Below are 21,240 nucleotides of genomic sequence, written 5' to 3' on the forward strand. Positions count from 1 at the left end.
GATCTAAATATTCAAGTTTAAATTGGTTTAAATCATATATAAAATTAAATTATTTTTGAACTGAATTCAAAACTTAACTCATTAATTTCAAATTAACTCTTTTATATTTAAATCGATCTTAAACTAGACCTTGTTTATGTTTAACTCTAATCGACCCAAATCCTAATTTATACAAGCTTTTAATTTATTCTGAGGAGATCTAATATTTGTTTAACCTTTTTTTTTTTTGGAAGCTAAATTAAATGCCCTAAATTCATATAACTGAAAAAAAAATGCCAACATTATTCATGCAAAGCCAAAATGCACACTCATGAGGTACTGTTCACTCACAGAAAATCACTGTTCCGCTAGGACTGTTCACTATTCACTCACGAATTAATTGTTTATTTTCATGTTTTATTCATTTTGGTATTAAGAACACTCAATAATCAACTCACATATTTAATTGTACAAATATGAAAACTCTTACTTAAAAGCCAATTAAATCTTCTTTTAATTGTATAAATCTTAATACTAAAATAAATAAAACATAATAAACAGTAAATTCGGGAGTAAATAGTGAACAGTAATTCATGAGCAAAGTGGGTATTTTAACTTTGTATAAATAATATTGAAATTTTTGTTTTGGTTATATGAATTTAGGGTTTTTTTTTTTGCCATAATTATCCTCATAAATTCATAATGAAATTTTATAGAATAAATATATGGCCAAAGGACTATTTCCCGCCCAAAATATGTTGTTTTCTCAAGTTTTTTTCTTTAACTTTGAAAATCTCAAATACCCACCTACGAACAGTTAAAATTAACAGAACCCTAACCCCTTAAAATTTTATCTTTGTTTGCCCTCATAAACTTTAAAAACTAAAAGTTTATCCTTAACCTAAGTTTTAAAAAATGACGGTTTCCCCCTAGGATTTAGTTTCCAGATATTTGAAGCCATCTCCGGTGTCATTGCTGGTGACCTCTCCCTCCCGAAGCTTCCTCTCTCTTTGACGGTCTCTCTCCACCCATTTGGAAGCTTGATTGATGTCGGAGGAGGTGTGGAAGACGAAGACGAAGTTGTCATCTTTCGTTTGGGAAGATGACGTCTTCCTAGACGAAGACGACAACTTCCTCTTCATCTGGGAAGATGAAGAGTTTCGTCTTTCTCAACAAAGCTCTTCGTCTTCCATGTCTTTTTCGACGCTGATTCGGCATCTAAATGGGTGGAGAGACACCGCCGGAGGGAGATGAAAAATAAAAGTGGTCAAGTTCTTGATTGGTGTATGTTGTTGTCTGACTTGACTTACAGAGTCTGAGTCGTTAAGATTAGTTTACAGAGTTTGAGTCGTTAAGATTAGTTGGTTTAATATTCTTTAGCATAGTAAAACTAAACCCTATGGGGAAATTATCACTTTTTAAAATTTAGGTTGGGAAAAACTTTCAGTTTTTAAAGTTTAGGGAGGGGAAAATAGATTATATTTTAGTTTATTTTTAATATTATAGATAAAATAATGATTTTACCCCTACCACTATTAATTTTAATCAGTCATAGATAGATATTTGAGATTTTCAAAATTAAAAGGGAAAAACTTGAAAGTAAGCAAACTTTGGGTGGAAAATAGTCCTTTGGCCTAAATATATTGATTGCCTTCAAATATTGATAGTACATATTGTCTTTATTCAAAGACAAAACTAAATCATAATCTTATCTTGTCTTGAATTTATTGCACTTTGAACACTAAAATTTTGTCTTTCTCAATCCCACTTTGAAAATGAATGACAAATACTTCAATGCAATTTTTCCCTTTTTCATGCTCTAACAACCATTATGAATAAAGGGAATAACCATTTATAGTGAATTTTAAATTATAAATAAAATATTATTCAATTGTATAATTATATATCAATATGTATATTTATATATACAAACCTTGTCAATACATATATCATTTTACTCAATCTTTTAATAGATTGCAACATTCTCGACCAGCTTATTCAATTTCTTTGTTTTCAATCTCTTTGCATGCATTTTACTTCCTTTACCTTCGTGCCTACAAATATATAAAAAAGAAAAAAAATAAGCCGAAAAATTGGAAACTTGTTGATTTTATTCTGAATTTGCCCAATTTATTTATGGGACATCTCTTTTAATTTTTCCTTTAGTGGGTAAAGGAATCAAAGGGTTTAAGCCTTGTGCAAGTTTAAAGGCTTGTTCCTCAGTGTTCACAATCTGATTGAAGCAAAAATATCGCCCACATGTTGATTGATCCTCGAAGGCGCAAATATGAACATCTGCTAAGAAATTTACATCGACAAATGCTAGGACTTCATTCTCGTACATTTCAACAGCACCTGATCAATCCGAATGTTGTGAATAGCGAGAATTTTGAGTTTAGAATTTTAAAAAATTAGTGCGTATGTAAGAGAGACGGATCATATGTTACCTTTGAGGTAGAACATAGTCAAGGCCGGGTATTTTTGGGTAACACGTGAACCCAAAACTAGTCCGGCGTTTATGGAAACCATAGGCAACATTCTATCCATGGATAGAGCCCAAGCAGCCTGTTCTGAGAGTGTCTTTGCTAGAGCATACCATAACTGTAAAATTTAAGAAAGAAGTAAAAAACATTAATAATTATAATATAAACCAAATAAATTTACATTAATAATTATATAAAAGGATAATTTTGAATAAAAGATAAATTTTTATAGACAATCATTAGATAATGTATAATTATTATTAACAAATTAATATTTATTATTAAAATTAAACAGATCCAATAATTAATATTAGTACGACAAGTTAAGTAATTAATTTAATATAATTATAAGAAAATTAATTGAGTATTTAAAATACATAGTCAAACACAGAAATATTAGCCCTAGTATAGTCTAGTCTAGTCAAAACCAGAAAACTAAGCAAGTGAGGCCACCGCCCCCACTGGTAGGGCTGGATTCGAGCCGAGCCAGCTCGAGCTCGAGCTCGGCTCGGCTCGGTTCGAGCCCGAAACGAGCCGGGCTCAGCTCGGCTTGATCGAGCTCGAGCCGAGCCCGAGCTGGCTCGGGTTGGCTCGGTATATTTTTTTTAAATTTTTTTTATACAAAACGACGTCGTTTTAATCTATATATATATACAAAACGGTGTCGTTTTGATATAAAAAACGAGCCGAACCGAGCTGAAAACGAGCCGAACTCGAACCGAACCGAATTCGGCTCGAGTCGAGCTCGAGCCGAACTCGAGCCGGCCCTTAAAAAGCCGAGCCGAGCCCGAGCTGGCTGCGAGCCGAGCTCGGCTCAGCTCGAATCCAGCCCTACCCACTGGTCCCTTTCATGCCCTTCTATACCTGTTAATCACGTCATCGATGCTCCAGAAAAGAGTATTAGTTTATAGGCCAAATGACTATGTCACCCCCAAGTTTAAGTGTTATCCCGTCACACCAATGAGGTTTGAAAAACTCAAAATCCCATCGATCTGTTAAAAATCACAGTTATGATAAAAGGTAAAATAGTTATTTAATAAAAAAATTTAAAAATTTAAAGTTTTGTTACATTTTCCCCCCATCAGCTTGAAAATCTCATAATTCAGCCCCCACCTAAAGTTTGAAAAATTAAAATATTGCCCCCAAGGTTTGCAAATCATGGTTGGAGTCATTGGAGACAGCCGTCTTTGGTGGCGTTGGCTCTCCTTCCCGGCTCAACTCTCCCTACTGATCACTTTGTAGTCACTGGCATAGGTTATTTCCTCTAACGAAAACGAAATCGTCTTCGTCATATTTTATTCGTTAGAGACAAAGATGACTATCGGTGGTCTCAGACGATCACGTCATCTCCTTCTGAGACCTCCAACAGTCGTCTTCATCCAAGACGAAGACAATCCGATGAAGACGATTTTATCTTCATCGGAGGAAATAGTCTATGTCGATGGCTGCGAAGTGATCGGTAGGGAGAGTTGAGCTGGGAGGGAGAGCCAACGCTACCGGAGACGATCGTCTCCAATGACTCTGACCATGATTTACAAACCCTAGGGGGAAATTTTTGATTTTTCAAATTTTAGGTGGAGGCTGAATTATGAGTTTTCAAGTTGAGGGAGGCCAAAGTAATAAAACTTTAGTTTTTTGTTAAAAAACGGTTTTACCCTTAACCTTAACTGAGATTTTTAACTAATGGGTGGGATTTTGAGTTTTTCAAACCTCATTGGTGTGTCTTTGCGATAGCACTTAAACTTGAGTGGGAAATAGTCATTTGGCCTTAGTTTATATCAATAAAATCACTAATAAACTCGTAATTTTTAAAAATATATATTATTTTTTTATTTATATTATGTTATATGATTTTCCAACACTTTGTATTTAAATTTGATTAGAGAGTACTTCATGTATAATGTGAAGCTTTTTTTAAGGTCATGCCTATCAAAATGAACAATTAAATTACTTGAAATAGCTTATCCATGAGGACTTGGCTTTGATGACACCATAAGAAGAAATTATTTCAATAAAACCCTAATAATTTTTAAAGTCTAACAACCATGATGGAATACATTAAACATTATATGTTTAGAAAGAATTATGTAACAACCCCTAATATTTTCTATCCAAAACTTGGAATTCTTATCAATACCCCAAATATTAATTATAATTCATTCCAATAGTGTTAGGCATAAGCTTCTATCTAAAATGGGCTAAAACATTAATGCTAATTAGATGAAGAAATTGCATAAACTGTTGAAAGGGAGAATTGTAGGGACAATACAAAAACTTCATGGATTATTTGATTCAAACTGATGCAAGAACAACAAAACAACCTCTATAACGGGAGATAATTATTTTTAACCCTTGAGGTTTAGGATAGATAGAGTTGAATTTGAGATAAATTGGCTCTGTTCAATCAGATGTTTGGCTTGAATAAGTCAAACTCGAATTAAGGTTGCATCAACTCAAACTCAAGATGAGCCGGCTTGAATTGACTGTTTATTTCTTTCAATTTTCTCCCTCATGATTGGACTTCATTGAAATCAAATAATTATGATATTGTTTTAATACCATTTAATAATAGTTTAAGAACCTTGAACAACATTATGGCAAATATTAAAAAAAAAAAAAAACAAGGAACAAAAAATGAGAAGGGTATGTAAAGAATTGGATGTTATTATAAAATATTTATATATTCCTAAAACAACATTGCAGGTCAAGTAGTGAATTCAATTGAGACTTTTTAATGCAAATGACATAAGATTATAAAGAATAAATAATATGAAATAATAGCTTTTAAGACTTATTCTTTTATCAAAATTTGATCAAATGAGATAAGCTTTGACATTTTATAAACAACGATGTGGCGAATATTCTTGAGGTAAATGTTCTAGTTTCTAAATGGAATTTAAAGTTTCAAATTTTAACCAACATATGATAAGCTTTTCAAATATTGAAAATGAAATTAAATATTTTCTAAAGAGCGACATGAGAACAAGCCCAGAAATATACCAATGACCTTTCTAAGAGGTAAAAATTGCAATTGAAAAAACAAGCTATGTATAAACTCTTTTAATAAAACTATGTATATTTGTAACAAGTATTAATTTATATACCAATGATAATATGTTATTATGTGATTAAGATGATTTTAAATTAATGTTAAAATATTTCCAACAATAAAGTGACATATGAGTATTAGTATCTAAATTGATACTTCTTATAAGTGCATCCCAATAAACTATATAGTCTCAACAATTGTTTAATAAATATAAATAAATAGCGTGTCTTAAAAGTAATGTCAAAACTGTTTTTGTACACTAGTTTTGTGTATTTAGCCTATATAAAATGGTGGATTTGAGTTGAATCAAGTTTAAACAATAACTAGTTTGAATTCAGTTTGAATTTATTATACTCCGCTCGAGCTCAAATCGAAGCTCATTTGAACTAGTGAACAGTATCATTAGAAGGTTACTAGTGGGGTAAATGGTATTATCGGAGAGGTAAACATTATTGTCGGCTATATGAATAATGTCACTAGAGAGGCGAATGAGTCAAACTCAAGCTGAGTTGTCAAACTAATGCTCTAACTTGAGTTTGGGTCGAGTTTGGGTCATTCAACCAACTTAAATTGAACCCAAACCAAACTTAAACAATATCATTAGAAGGTTACTAGTGGGGTAAATGGTATTATCGGAGAGGAAAGCATTACTGTCAGTTATATAAATAATGTCACTAGAGAGGTGAATGAGTCAAACACGAACTGAGCTATCAAATTAATGCTCTAACTTGAGTTTGGGTCTTTCAACCAAACTTGAATTCAACGCAAATAAACTCAATTCGAATCTAACCTATCTATATATAAAGTCACTCAAAAACGTTTCCTCATTTGCATAAAATGTGGATACAAAAGAGGAAAACTGAATTATATTATGGCAATGACAACATGCAAGAAGGTTCAAAATAAACATTTCGAAACAGCCATAAATTCATAGTGTGATGAAATGGGGCTAACCTTTGCAGCATTAAGGTAGGCAGTGCTGTGGCTGGGATGTGTTTCAGCAGGAACTGCTTTTGCCATTGCAATGTGGAGAATGTGACTGCAATAAGTAGAACTAACCTCCGGTTCATATGTAGTTGTTACAAAATCAAATAGATGAGATTTGAAGAAAAGCACTTCGGAATTTAAAGAACCTTGAATTTTCATTCGATATCCACGGTCAGCTCAAAGCACAAATGCGGTTAACACATACAGACATGAAGCTGATATCAAAAGTTCAGTTTCATTTCACTTTCGTTAGTTCAGAATGCAGTTGAAGGAAAATAGCAGAACCGAGAGTGGATTTCATAAAACATATAGAATTGAGATTCAATCACTTCCCAACTGTATATTTCAACCTTTTTCGCATTTTTTTCTTTCTCAAAATTGGTTTAAAGTGGACAGCTTGTTGAGGCCATTAAATAGCAGTTGAAAAAATGATAAATACACATTTAATGATACTTAACAATGTCAGCAAATTATTTGCCAACCCTGCAGTCTGTTCCCAAAATATTCCTGTTTCCACCTAAATCATGAAACAGGATGACACCACCATAGCCCTCCTTATTGTGAAATCGTAAATGAATGAGTAGCATCAATGACTGAGTTAAATAATGAATACAACACTGAACAAAGCCAGAATTACCCCATCCATAGAAGGATTAGGTTGCACTATGGATTTCTGAACAAGCTTGATGGGACCTGAATGAAGAAGAAAAGTGTCATTACGAAAGCTTGTAGATCAAATGTCAAGAATGATACACCAATTAAACATAGAGTTGACCATCCAACCCAGGTTTGGGAAGCAAAAACAATAAATAAAACATGAATTGGAAAGGTAGCCAAACAAAGGGAATACCCTAGCTAATCTAAACAGAAAACAAGCCACCTTCATTCAAAGAATTTTACTATTTATAAGATCCTTTCCCAGAAGAAAAAAGGTTTGCCTAACTTAACATGATGTGTCATGAGATTATATCATAGCTAGAAGAACTTACAATTATTATGGAATAATGAAAAATATGTGAAGATTAGTTGCATCCAAGTTCGAGCACTCAATTCTTTTTGACATAGTTGTGAGTTAGGTCAGGTTGGGTGGGTGCCATTGACAAATAATAGACCAAGTGCTTTACCAACCTTGGTTGTCTGAAGATATGGTGATAATTTAATCCTAGCTTTGCAGTGGGCAGTAACAAGTTGGTATCTTTCCCTTTGCCACTGTTCACAAGAATAACAAGCTCTTAAATTTTTCAAATGTAAGTTCTGCGCATGCCCTCTAGGGAACACGGACTGCTCTCAATCGACCCTTTACATGATCTTAATTCCAATTTCTCTGTGTTCAAAACACGGCTGATCATGGGAATTTGTTGTGGCAAGCCTTGACGGAGAATAAAATGTGGAGGGTGTTCACTTAAACTAAGCTAGAGGTAAGGACATATAATCTGATAAACTAGGCAAGAATCCTAGACAAGCAACAATATGCAAAAGTACGGCACATTGAATACAGGAAGAACCAAAGTAGCATCCATCTGGCTCAATTGAACCAAAAAAAATCCAAATTTAAGAGACACCCTTTTGCTTATCATATTAGAGGCCTCTAATTGGAAAAGTTGGATCGTATTTAAAAGGCCAAAGGACTATTTCCCACCCAAAGTATACTGATTTCTTAAATTTACCCTTGTTAACTTTGAAAATTTTATTTACCCACTCATGGACGGTTAAATTTAATGGTTTTAAAGACAAAATCATCATCTTATCTGAAATATTAAAAATAAACTTAAATTTTATTTTATTTTTCCCTTCTAAACCCTAAAAACTAACAATTTCCCCAAACTCAAGTTTTTAAAAACAATATTTTCCCTCCTAGGGTTTCCAAAATTTCAGATCCAATTTTTTCGATGACGACCAGCGATCTCTAAGCACTTACTCTTCCTCTCCGAGGCCTCCTTCTTTTGGTCATGCATCATCCGACGGCATGTGGCATCGTTGTCTTTGTCTCTGAATGAAAACGATTCATCTTCATCAAAAATGAACGTCTTCATCTTGACGAAGACGCTTCGTCTTCATCGACAACGACATCACATAGCATCGGAATAGTAGGTGCTTGGAGATTACTAGTCATAGTCAAAAAAATTGGATCTAAAAGTTTGGAAACCCTAGGGGAAAATGCAGCTTTTGAAAACTTGGGTTGGGGGAAATTGTTAGTTTTTAGGGTTTATGGAGGGAAAATGATATGATTAACTGACTCAACTAATTTTAACCGCCTATGGGGTGGGTAAATGAGATTTTCAAAGTTAACAGGAGAAAACTTAGAAAATCAACATACTTTGGTTGGGGGGTGGGGGGGGGGGGGGGGGGGGGGGGGCGGCGGCGAGAAATTGGCCTATTTAAAACTTATGCAACTGTCGGGATACCTAAACTGCAAGAATTAAGCCAAACAAGATTAAACTATAGTAGATTGACTAGAGGAATGCCTATGCCTTGGATGTAGGATTTTATTTATGAAATCCAAGCTAAGTAAAACTCGTGTATTTTGTTCTTTCGTTCTGTATCTTCTATTGTTTACAAAATTGGTAATACTCTTGGGTGAAAGTCATAACAACTACAAATAAACTGAACCAATTTATTAATATTAGAGGCAGAAATAAATATAATTTAATGTAATAATATTTAATTAGATGATATTAAAGTAAGAGAGAAAGTAAATAATTGCATAATTCAATTACAAACTATTAGTTTGTTTACATGCATAGTAGTACTTTTTGAATATATTGTTTAGACATTGAAGTTCAGAGGAGGGGTAAAGTTGTAAAACATATAAAATAATATAGTTCAAAAGACTTATTCCTACCTAAGGTTTAGTCCATTATCAAACTCTTTTGTTAAGTTTTGAAAATTTAAATACTTACCGATCAACTGTTAAAGTTAATAAAATTCATTAGTATTAAGAGTATAATTATCATTTAACTAGAAATATTAAAAAAGAAAATCTTATCTAATTTCCCCACCTTAGTTTTAAACCCTAAGTTTTGAAAACTTACTTTTTCCCTCTAAGGTTTCGTTTCTTTCCTTCCTTCTTCAACGACCTCTCTTCGGTCGATAGCCTATCTTCTTTCTTTGTCAGCACTCCTTCTTACCTATCAAAGAAAGGCAAATTGAAGGTGGCTTGATGGAATCAAAGACAAATTGCTCTCTCTCGTTCAAACACAAGTTGTCTTCATTAACTTCAATTTGACAAAGACAAAGCCAAAAGGTGTTCGAACACAAGTTGTCATTGTCTAGAGTCAATTTGACAAAGTGCACAACTTTGATTCAACGATTCATCTTTGGTCAATTCCGTTAGGCCATCTTCGATTTGTTTGTCTTTGGGAGGCAAGAGAGAGTGCCGATAGAGAAAGAAGATGGGTTGTCGGCTGGAGAAAGGTCGTTGAAGAGAGGAGGAAAGAAATGAAACCTTAAAGGGGAAAAAGTATATTTTCAAAGCTTAGGGTGAGAAGAATTTGTTAGTTTTTAAAATTAAAGTAGGGAAATGAGATTATTTTTTTTATATTACTAGTTAAATAATAATTATATTCTTAATACTAATAAATTTTGTTAACTTTAACAACTGACGAATAGATATTTGGATTATAAAATTTAACAGATATGGGTTTGATAATTGACCGAACCTGGTGTGAAAATAAGTCTTTTGGCCAAAAATATATTATATATGTGCTGAATTCAAATTGTTATAACAATTTCTGGAGGCATTGACTATGAAAGAGATTGAAATATTGAAAGAATTGAATTGGACCTCTCCAATTTTTTAATTTAATGGATCAAATTTTTAAATTTTATAGAAGAGATCAAACTTTTAATATTTTCTATTTGAGACATTAGCTTCAATATGAAATAATGAAATGCTAGTTCATTCCACAACTTTAAAAGTTCAATATTTTCAATAAAAAAAAGAGTTCAAAAATTTTAATTAAAAAAAAGGTGAATATTTATTATGAATATATTAGATTGCCAACAAATGTTTGTTTAAGTTTAATTTTAATATAAAATAGTCAATTCAAACTCGCACTCGATTCGTTCAAGTGTGTAAACAATATCTTCTTGAAAGAAGAAGAATAACTCCAAAAAAAAAAGAATCATTGACAAGACAAAGAGCTCAACTCATCTTAATTGAATTGAGTCAACTCGATTTGAATCTAAATTTGAAACTAGAGTTGTTAAAAATTAGGTAATCGAACAGATTTGAACGTGTTGTGAACCAAATCGAATTGTTAGTTAAAAAAAAATTATGAACAAAAACTAAACCAATTATATATAAAAACTTGTTAATAATCGAATTGATTTTACCAGATAACCAAACCAAATTTTTTATTACCCAATTTCTATATTTTATATATAAAAATTTGTTTTCAAAATATTTACTGAATTAAATTATTTCACCAAATTTATTTTAATTTTTTAATAAATTAAACTATTTCGCTGAATTATATTATTTAATAAATAAAAATTTTGTTTTGAATTTTTTCAAGGACACTTACAATTTTTTAAAAGGGAAATTAATTAAATTGCCCCAAAGATAAGGGGGCAAAATGAAATTACCCCTGCATTTTATGGTTAAACGAAAATGCCCCAAAATTGTGAAGAGATGAAAATGCCCCTCATATCAAAATCGACGATAACCACGTGCATATCCGCCAAACACACGAAAACAGACACTTCAAATACACGTTTTCACGCACTCGGGAACTTCGATTTTCTCCGATGATTTTTGCGATGTTTTTGGCCACGAAGATGGACAAAAAGGTTAGTAAAACAACCCTTGTCATCTCTTTATGCATTTCGGTTTACTATTTGAGCGAATTGATGTGAATTTTGGGTGTTTAGCGTTAGGGTTCCGATTTGAAAATTTTGACGAAAATGCTTGATTTATTGGTTATTTTGATAAATCTTCTCAAGACTTTTGTGTTAGATTAGGTGTAGAGTTGATTGTTGTTGAAATGGAGTTTGAAAAACGAAGTTTGGGAGGTGAAATGTAGTCACACGAATTCGGCAGCCACCACGCGAATGACGCAGTGACCAGACGAATTCGTGTGGTGAGATTTGTTGAAGACGGGGTGGTTTTTTGCATTTTTCAAACTTGGTGGACTATATGATATCGTGTGGTTGGGGGTGAAAATGCGAGTTTTCATAGTGTGGTGGGGCAAAATATAAATTGAAAAAGTTCGTTGACACGCGAAATTACGGTCAACCCCCCGAATTTGTGCGATTGACGTGCAAATTCGCATGGTTGACACGTGAATTCACGTGGTGGCGGCAAAATGCGTTTTTCCAGAGTTATCCGCTAGGCGAATCGAGTGGTTGGAATTACGGGGGCAGAATGCAATTATATAAAATTTAAGGGCTTTTTTGATATTTTCCATAGAGGGGCAAATTGAAATTTGTCCATCTTAAGGTTGTTTGACGTGTAGAATTTGAATTTGAATTTGATATCTGTTTTTTCAAATAAGACCTCTATATATAGAATTGAATAATTTATAATATAAAATTGATATAAATTTAATATAATTGTAATTTAATTTTTATACAGGGAGCTAGACAAAAGAGGAAAAAGGACGAAGACAAGGATGAAATGCGATTTTCTCTCGAGAAACACTTCAAGGCTCAAGTTACTACGGGAATGTCGTCGTCAAAATGCTTTGGTTTCATGTTTAACTGAATGTTATATATCTTTCGATCTATATTACACTTCTCACTCACTATTTGGATTAATTTTTCGAATGATATGTGTTCTAGAATTTTAATCAATTTCCTATTACCTCCAACATATTTTATAACATTGTCACCCTTTTCTATCCATTTCCCCCCATATCTAATTGAAGCATATCCAACTATTTAGATTAATCCTATAATAAAATATATAATTAACATAAATAATATGACTAAAAATACTATTTACAGATGTCTATTGCATAATTATACCTATTCCATAATTCAATTATATATTGTAACTATTTAAATATTTTAATTAATGTTATACTAATTTGTGGAAATATCACTTTATCTTTACATTGTATAATATCATGTTTTCCTAAATATTATCTAACATATCTCTAACACTCTTCATTATAAAATATCATTTTACCTTCTAATATTGTCTATTCAAAACTATCCTCTAACACCCTTTATTAACAAATATCATTTTATCCTATACTACTATAATATTTACAACATAACCTATCTAATTTTTATTATTTTACTTATTATACACAACTATAATTTATTATATAAAATATCACATATAATTACATTATTAATAAAATAATAATGATTGAAGTAATAGTAGAGATAAATACCTCGAAATGACGAATTTTTCTCTTCTCGCCCGAAATTCTGAACACGAATTTCTTTTCTCTTTTCAGAAATCTCTCTCAGATATGTTAAAAATGAAGGAAGATATGTGGTTTATATAAAAATAAATGAAGGGTAGTTTTGGTATTATTTTGGGCATTTTTGTTTAAAAGCCTTAAATTAAGGGTATTTTATTTAAACCCCAACATTAGGGGTAAATTTTTTATTACCTTTAAAAAAATAATAATTTAATTAAGAAGGGTAGTTTTTGTATTTAAGGGGATATTTGGGGCATTTTCGTTTAAATACTTTAATATAAGGGTATTTTTGCTTAAACCCCAAAATTTGGGGTAAATTTTATATTGCCCCAAAAAAAGGGATAATTATTTTAATTTCCCTTTTTAAAATTTGTTTTCAAAATGTATTTTTGATAAATCACAAACACTTCTTACGATTGTTTTTAAAGAAAAATGAAGTACAAATAGATTTCATCCTACAAGCCTGCAAATAGAGAAAGCCACGCGACATTAATTGGGATCATTTAATGCTACGAGGGGAAAAAAAAAGGCCAAATGACTATTTCCCACCCAAGTTTAGGTGCTCTCTCAATATCACACCCGTGAGGTTTGAAAATCTAAATATCCCACCCATTCGTTAAAAATCTCAGTTAGAATTAAAGATAAAATTGTCATTTAACAAAAAAAACCTAAAGTTTTATTAAGTTTACCTCCCCTCAACTTGAAAATCTCACAATGCCCCCCACCAGAAGTTTGAAAAATCAAAATTTCTCCCTTAAGGTTTGCAAACCATCGTTGAAAATAACAAACTTCGTCGTCTCTGGTGCAGTTGGCTCTCCTTCCTAGCTTAACTCTTCGTGTCGATCACTTTCTAGCCATCAGTGAAGCCCATCTCCTCCAATGAAGACAAAGACAATCGTCAAAGGTCTCAAACGGTGATGTCATCTTTGTCTTAGACCTTTAACGGTGGTCTTCATCTTGGATGAAGACGAAATCGTCTTCGTTCGAGACAAAGACTTTCCAACGAAAATGATTTTGTCTTTTTCGGAGGAGATGGGCTTTGTCAGTAGCCAAGAAATGATCGACATGGAGAGTTAAGATGGGAGGGAGAGCCAACGCCACCAGAGATAGCGAAGTTCGTTGTCTCCGACGATGGTTTGCAAACCTTTGGGAGAAAATTTTGATTTTTCAAACTTCAAGTGGGGGCATTATGAGATTTTCAAGTTGAGAGGGACAAACGTAATAAAACTTTAGATTTTTAAATTTTTTTATTAAATAACGATTTTGCCCCTAACTATAACTGAGAGTTTTAATGGATAGGTGGGACATTTGGATTTTCAAACCTCACAGGTGTGACATAAGATAACACCTAAACTTGGGGGTGAAATAGTCCTTTGGCCAAAAAAAAAAAACATGTTTTTCATTTGGTAGACAAATATTATATTGGGTTATTATATGAAATACCTAAAATTAAGGGGGGTTAAGAAAAGTACCCAAAACTTTAAAAATTAAGCAAAATGCCCTTACTTTGTGAAATGACCAAACTGCTCTTAAATATAAACCAAGAATTTTACATAATTCCCACGGCTTTTTTTCCCTGGAATCACTATTCAAATTCAAAGAAAAACAGTCTTCCACAGGTCTTCTATGGGCTTAACAACTTTTTATCTTTTCTATAGACTTTTCACGTTTTTCGATATCAAAAATAGCAAAAAAGGTTAGTATATCATCCCTTGTCTTGTTTGGATCAATTTATTGGTAGGATTATTGAGATTTGAGTGAGATTTTGTGGTTTGAATTTTTAGAGTTCCGATTTTGAACAATGCATAAAATGTTTTGATTCTTGGTTGTTTTGCTTGAATTTCTTGAGGGGTTTTATGTTATAGGATATATAGATTTAATTTGTGTTGAAATTGAAAGTAGAAACAACGATTTTAGGACCGAAAAATGGGTTAGAATTATCGACGCTCGAGTCCGAATGAATTCTCACGGGCAGGAGAGATCACCCATGGGTTGGGGGGAAGTAGCTTTTTCAAAATAATAGGGACTTGGGGAACATAGGGTATTCCACTGGGGGTCTTTGTGAAATTTTACATAAAACCGTGGGTTAATGCTGTAAAAACCATAGGTTGAGCGAAAATTGAGTTTTTTTAAACTACAGGGGCTCTAAGACATTAGAAAATTGTTGAGGGAGCAAGGGAAAAATATTGGACCTGTTTCTAGTAGAAATTTCTAAGGGGGTAAATTGATATATTCCACATCTAACGTTTTTCAACGTATAGTTTTCAAATTTCATATTCGTTTTTTCTATTTTAAAGTTTTTCGATATGTAGTTTTCGAATTTGATATTCGGTTTTTCATTTTTGTGCTTTTTTAGGCACATTTTATGATGTAATGATAAAATTTCTTATCGATATTTCGGTTTTTCATTTCTAGAGTATTTCAATGTTTAGTTTTCGAATTTCAGTTCCGTTTTTGTTATTTTTGCCGTTTTAGGATATATCGACTCGTATTTTTTTAATTTCTAAGCGATTTTTCAATTGTTGACATTTTAGGGTGTTTCAACATATAGAATTCCAATTTCAATTCCGTTTTTCAAATTTTGTTATTTTAAGATATATCGACTCATATTTTTTAGATTTTTGAACGATTCCTCGATTATTGATATTTTAGGGTATTTCAACGCATAGAATTCAAATTTTAGTTTCAGTTTTTTGAATTTTGTCATTTTAAGATATATCAACTCGTATTTTTATATTTCCAAATAATTTCTTGATTGTTGACATTCAAGGGTAGAACTGGCCACGGTTCATGAACCACCGGTTTTGGTTCAGAACCGCCGGTTCACGGTTCGAAAATATAAGGACCCTGAATCGAAACCGTAACAGGACGGTTCGTCCACGGTTCGGAACCGTCGGTTTCGGTTCATGGCCCCGGTTCGGAACCGACGGTTTCGGTTCGAAACCGATATTGAACAGTCAATTCTAATACATGATCTTGATTTAATTTTTAAATTATTAATTGCAATAATTGAAAATTAAAAGAAAGGTTTGGACTTAATTACAATAAATAAAATTAATTATATAAATAAATTATATGATTAATTATAAAAGATAATAAAAAAATAATAAATAAAATTAATTATAGAAATAAATTCTATAATTAATTATGAATTGTATAAAAAAAATTGAAATTGAAATTAATAAAAAATTAAGAAAGAATTTAATTAAATTTAAGAAAATTTGATTGAATTGAAAGATTGAGAGAGTATTAAGAGTTTAAAGAATGAGAATGAGAGTTTGAAGGATTGAGTGAGAGAGTAGAAAGATTGAAATTTGAGAGAATGGAATTTGATGGAGTATATATAGGAAAAAACTTTTTTGAAAAAAATTAAAAATAGGGGGGGTGACTTGAGATTCAGAGAAATTGCAGGGGATTGGTCCCCTACAATTTTCCCTTCAAGCCAACGGTTCCCTGCGCAGGGAACCGTTGGCTTTTTTAAAAAAATTCAAAAAAAATCAAAACAAATTCAAAAAAAATTCAAATTTTTTCGGTTCAGCACAGTAAACCGCCGGTTCATAAATCAGGTGTGAACCGGTGGTTTCACGGTTCCAATTTATGTAAATCGGAACCGAACCGTAGAACCATGGGCCAAACCGATTTCGATTTCGGTTCAGTCCAGTTCCGGGTCTGTCGGTTCCGGTTTCGATTTTAGGTGGGTCGATTTCGGTCCGGTTCACGGGCCAAACCGGCCCGTGGCCAGGTCTATTCAAGGGTATTTCAATGCATAGAATTTGAATTTCAGTTTCATTTTTTTTATTTTCACAATTTTAGGATATATCGACTCGTATTTTTCAGATTTCTAAGCGATTTCTCGATTATTGACATTTTAAGGTATTTCAACACATGAAATTCAAATTTCAATTTTGTTTTTTCGAATTTCACTATTTTAGAATATATTGACTCATATTTTTCAAATTTTTGAATGATTTTTTTATTATTAACATTCTAGTGTATTTCAACGTATATAATTTCGAATTTCATCATTTTAAGATATATCAACTCATATTTTCAGATTTTCAAATGATTTTTCAACTATTAACATTCTAAGGTATTTCGATGTATATAATTTGAATTTCAGTTTCATTTTTTTGATTTTTACCATTTTAGGATAGATCGACTCGTATTTTTAAGATTTTCGAACGATTTCTCAATTGTTAGCATTCTAAGGTATTTTAATATATAGAATTTGAATTTCATTTATGTTTTTTCAATGTTTGCCATTTTAGGATGTATCGATTCGTGTTCTTCTAGGCAAAGGTTATATGTCGTGTACAACACACCACCATGTCCAAGATTAGGTCAACACTAACCCCGAATCAACTTCGACTATTTGAGAGAACATGTTTTGAGCATCTCCCTCGTCTACCTTATATCAAATTTTCTAGAATGTTGGTGCATGCATTTCTCCTACGACAACTACATCGGTCTTGCATCAGAGATGAGTTATGGTTTAGGGTTAATGGGGTTGACATGAGATTCAACCCGTTCCTTGGTGACAGAGCTATCATTTAGCCGACTCGTTGCACTTTCATCATATATTCTCTATTCATCCTGACATAGGATTAGATATACCTACTTTCGAGGCTATCCAAAGGTGTAGTATCACCACATCGAGCGTGTTTTTTTGGCTAGGCCACGAGGGAATGACGATATTGACACCATCAAGATAGCTTTACTATACTGCCTACATATGGTGTCGTTAGGGAATGATCGACAAAAGAAAGTATCTGTCGAATGTTTACAGTTGGTTGATCATCTGAATGGGTTTAACTCCTATCCTTGGGGCGTTATAGTGTGGCAAATGATGTACGAGTTGATGTTACAGGCAAGTGATAGAGTCTACTCCATACTGATGCCTGAAATGTGTAAATATGACCTCTATGGATTTTTGTTTGCATTTTAGGTCAATTTGTATCTATTAATTATATATATTAATCGACAAAAGTACAAATTGATCTATTTTAATCATTACTGGTTATATTGCAATATTGGATATATCAGCCGCTGGACACCCTGTATGATTGGGTTGATATGATTGATATATATGCGTATCCACGAATGTTTAGGTGGCATACTTGGGATGTTCTTACTTGGAGTCATATAAACACTATTTTCATCGATGATCAGGTATGTAATCGTTAATCACTAAGTTAATTAATTTATTGAATATTGCAATTATGTTGAATTATATATCTTAATGAATAAGATGATGTCACATTCCCGCTTCGTCCATCACCAATTGAGAAGGCTAGACCATGGTATGCAGACATTTGTGAGTACACTGGTATGTCGGATCTGTATTCTTCCTCATGTTTTCGATGCCTCCCTTGACAAGATATGGGGTTTCTCTAATCAAGCTACCTTTAGATATACTAGTCGGTACTCGTGGGACATTTGAGGAGCCTATTCAGCCTTCTGTTATGGATCAACCTTTATGTCCCCCTGTAGTTCAAACCCTAACGGTTGAGACCACAGGCCTTCCTAAGGTTGAGGACCGTGCTACCTATCCTATCACATAAGAATGTCTTCTGTCTGCATCACCCATTCGGTCTACAGTAGATGTTGTATTGGTGCACTAGGACACTATGATTTTACGTGAGATTTCCTGTTTTAACAATAAGGTGTCTTCACAGATGACCCGATTATGCAATGACGTGTCTTCTCAGATAACTCGATTATAGGATTGTCTGACTCGTTTGGAGGAAATTGTCACGCGTACATGTCCAGCTCCAGTTGATCAGGGTATGCACAATGGTGTTTGGATGACCTCCCCTATTGACAAATCAATACCATCATATTAGCCACATAAGGTCTGTATTTAATTTCTTAGAGATATTTAATGTTAAATGTTGTTATTATATTTTTATTATGTTTTATATGAAATGTCACTGATCAAATTATTATTACTATTACCCTAAGGTAGTCGCTATAAGGGATATCGGTTGGCCCTTTTATTACATCACCTCTCCAATCTAAGATATATCATTTATCGTTGTCATTCTATTTTTTAATTAATTATCATTGATTAATTCCTTTTATATATTCATATAGGATCTTGCTCCTGAAGGCATTTTGGTCAGACCTTCGATTGCTTCAAATCCCTCACTTGAGGTATGGAAATTATTATAGTTATTATATTTTATATGAAATATCATTTATCATTTTGTTCTTTTCATTCGTATAAGGTACTAGCCTTGAGGCATTATCGAACGAAACATCCTAATGCCATGAAAAAATACTTAAATTGATGGTTATTGTTTGTTTCAATAGCAGTAATGGTTCCTGTGGTACACTGTAAATTATAACAATAATCTGGTAAGAGGAAAAATAGTTCTTCCAGTAAGCCTCTCAGTGAATTTAAAGCTCAATTTTTTGCCCGTCAAGCTTGTGAATATGAAATATCAATTTTATACCGGTTAGTGATGTCCACAATTATTTTTTTAGGCCGATAAATTTGATTAATCAACACAAACTTTGACCTCATTAACTGACTTAAAGCTCAGGCCCTACCTTGTCGATGATGTGACATTATTTGATCAACTAAACATGTATGGGTTGGATTCATTTTACTGATTTGAAAGACTTCACCGACTTTGGATTTGGTTGTAGATATATATCACTAACAGTTTTTAACCTCATACTTAATATTCCATTGCCCCATATTAGACTTATTTACCTTGTATTAAAATCCTTTTATGTAGGTCAAATTGTTTCACAACATCTTTCAATTGTTCTTTATTATAAAAATATCACCAAGCTTTACAACATTCTCTTATCGGATCGATCTTGTACCATTTGATGATGTTGATAGTTGTGGAGAAAAATTAGGAAGCCACCTAAACGAATTAGTGGGGACATTGTCAAAAAATGGCCCAGAATAATTTCTATCACCCAAAATAAGATCTTCAACTTACAAACTATTTATACTCTTGGTAACAGGTGGCTTATGCTCGGGTTCTGCCTTTTCAAAAGGAATATCAATCATATCATTTCCATTAAAGTCATCTAGTTGAGAACCCTATCTTTCTCTCCATGAGCCCATGAGTTTGCAATATACAATGCGTTATTATTGAAATCAATCAAGTTGTCCAAATCATATTTTTTTTTTTTGCTCTACTAATTTCTTCTTCTTCTTCTTTCTGTCCTTCAATCAGGGTATAAGTAACAAAAATAGGAATACATTCCTATAAGTATTGAGACATATTAATAAAACCCTAGACATCTTTATCATTTTGGATCTATACGGGGCAGTTAAACTCAATTTTTCTTAGCTTCATAGATAGTTGAAGATTGTTTTTTATTAGATCAAGACCGCGAGACTCCTTTAAAAGCTGAATAAATCTCTCAAATGTTGTTTTAGAGAAAATTTTAATCAATTGTTTAGATCTTCCAACTATTGGATCTGATCCACCCATGATGGGTTGACCCGATCCATTAGGGTTATAAGACTAACCCATGTAAGCGATATTACAAAATTACCCTTGGTAGTTATTTTTAATAACTGTCACCCCCCCTCTTATTTAAATAGAATGTAACTTCCATTAGGAAGTTAACTGAAGCAAAACAGATACAGAATTACAGTACTCTTCCAAATCAATTCTCTGGAAGAACTCTTATAGAAACGAGAGAGAAAATCAGCAAATTTTGTTGTGGATATTTTCAGGAGTGCATCGAATCATCAAGTCATCATCAATTGTCAGATTGTGGAAACCGGGTATGTTTTCTGTGATCCTGGAATTGGTTTAATTAATGCTTACATTGGTATCGAGCCACTTATATCTGTGCAATTGTGATGTTGGTGATATAAACATGATTAGGAAGCATGTTTAGGGCTTGAATTACGTGAACAGTAATTTATTTATTAAATAATGCGTACGGATGATTATGCTTATTGATGGATTTGTTGCAATTTTGTGAAATTGATGCTTAGAATCATGTTAGGATGAATCATGGATATTAGTTTCATGATTAATTAAAAAAAAAATTGCACGAAATCGCATGAAATTGGACGAAATTCAGTGGTCTATGCATCACCCAAAAATCGTGACATTCATGCATTTAATTCGCTAAAATCCGGTGACTTCGTCGCCTGAAATTTGATGGAACTTAATCGTCATGTCACAGGCTTCAAAAGCCCTATGAAATTGTCACCGAAGGGTGACCGTAAGACGGCCAATTTTGTTGTCAAAATGTTAGGGTTCATACTGCGTCGCAGGTCGTAATCGGGTTGGGAAAACCTAATTGCCTGATCCGAATGGTCAACGGGTTGGTTAAACCCGATGGTTAATGGGTCAACCCGTTTAGTCAACCGAGTCGACCTAACTCA

The 21,240-nt window shown here is 32.8% G+C and overlaps 1 protein-coding gene across 1 annotated transcript; it reads right to left on the reverse strand.

Moving 5' to 3' along the window:
- Window positions 1-1,945: 1,945 nt before the first annotated feature.
- LOC123194935 (cinnamoyl-CoA reductase 1-like) lies at window positions 1,946-6,531 on the reverse strand. Its single transcript, XM_044608443.1, has 4 exons — window positions 6,466-6,531; window positions 2,427-2,580; window positions 2,135-2,334; window positions 1,946-2,029 (listed from the first exon to the last, which is right to left on the reverse strand). The coding sequence occupies exons 1-4, from the start codon at window positions 6,529-6,531 to the stop codon at window positions 1,946-1,948; spliced, it is 504 nt and encodes a 167-aa protein (XP_044464378.1).
- Between the last annotated feature and the right edge of the window lie 14,709 nt (window positions 6,532-21,240).

This window comes from Mangifera indica, chromosome 13, assembly GCF_011075055.1.
Source record: "Mangifera indica cultivar Alphonso chromosome 13, CATAS_Mindica_2.1, whole genome shotgun sequence".
Classification (NCBI taxonomy): Eukaryota; Viridiplantae; Streptophyta; class Magnoliopsida; order Sapindales; family Anacardiaceae; genus Mangifera; species Mangifera indica.

Bases quoted from the DNA above. Each gene is read 5' to 3' on its own strand.
- LOC123194935 (XM_044608443.1), bottom strand. From the start codon at position 6,531: ATGGCAAAAGCAGTTCCTGCTGAAACACATCCCAGCCACAGCACTGCC. The intron at 2,581-6,465 runs GTTAGCCCCATT...TAAATTTTACAG, and splicing joins CCTACCTTAATGCTGCAAAG to TTATGGTATGCTCTAGCAAA. The intron at 2,030-2,134 runs ATTAAAAGAGAT...ATTTGTAGGCAC, and splicing joins CTTTACCCACTAAAGGAAAA to GAAGGTAAAGGAAGTAAAAT.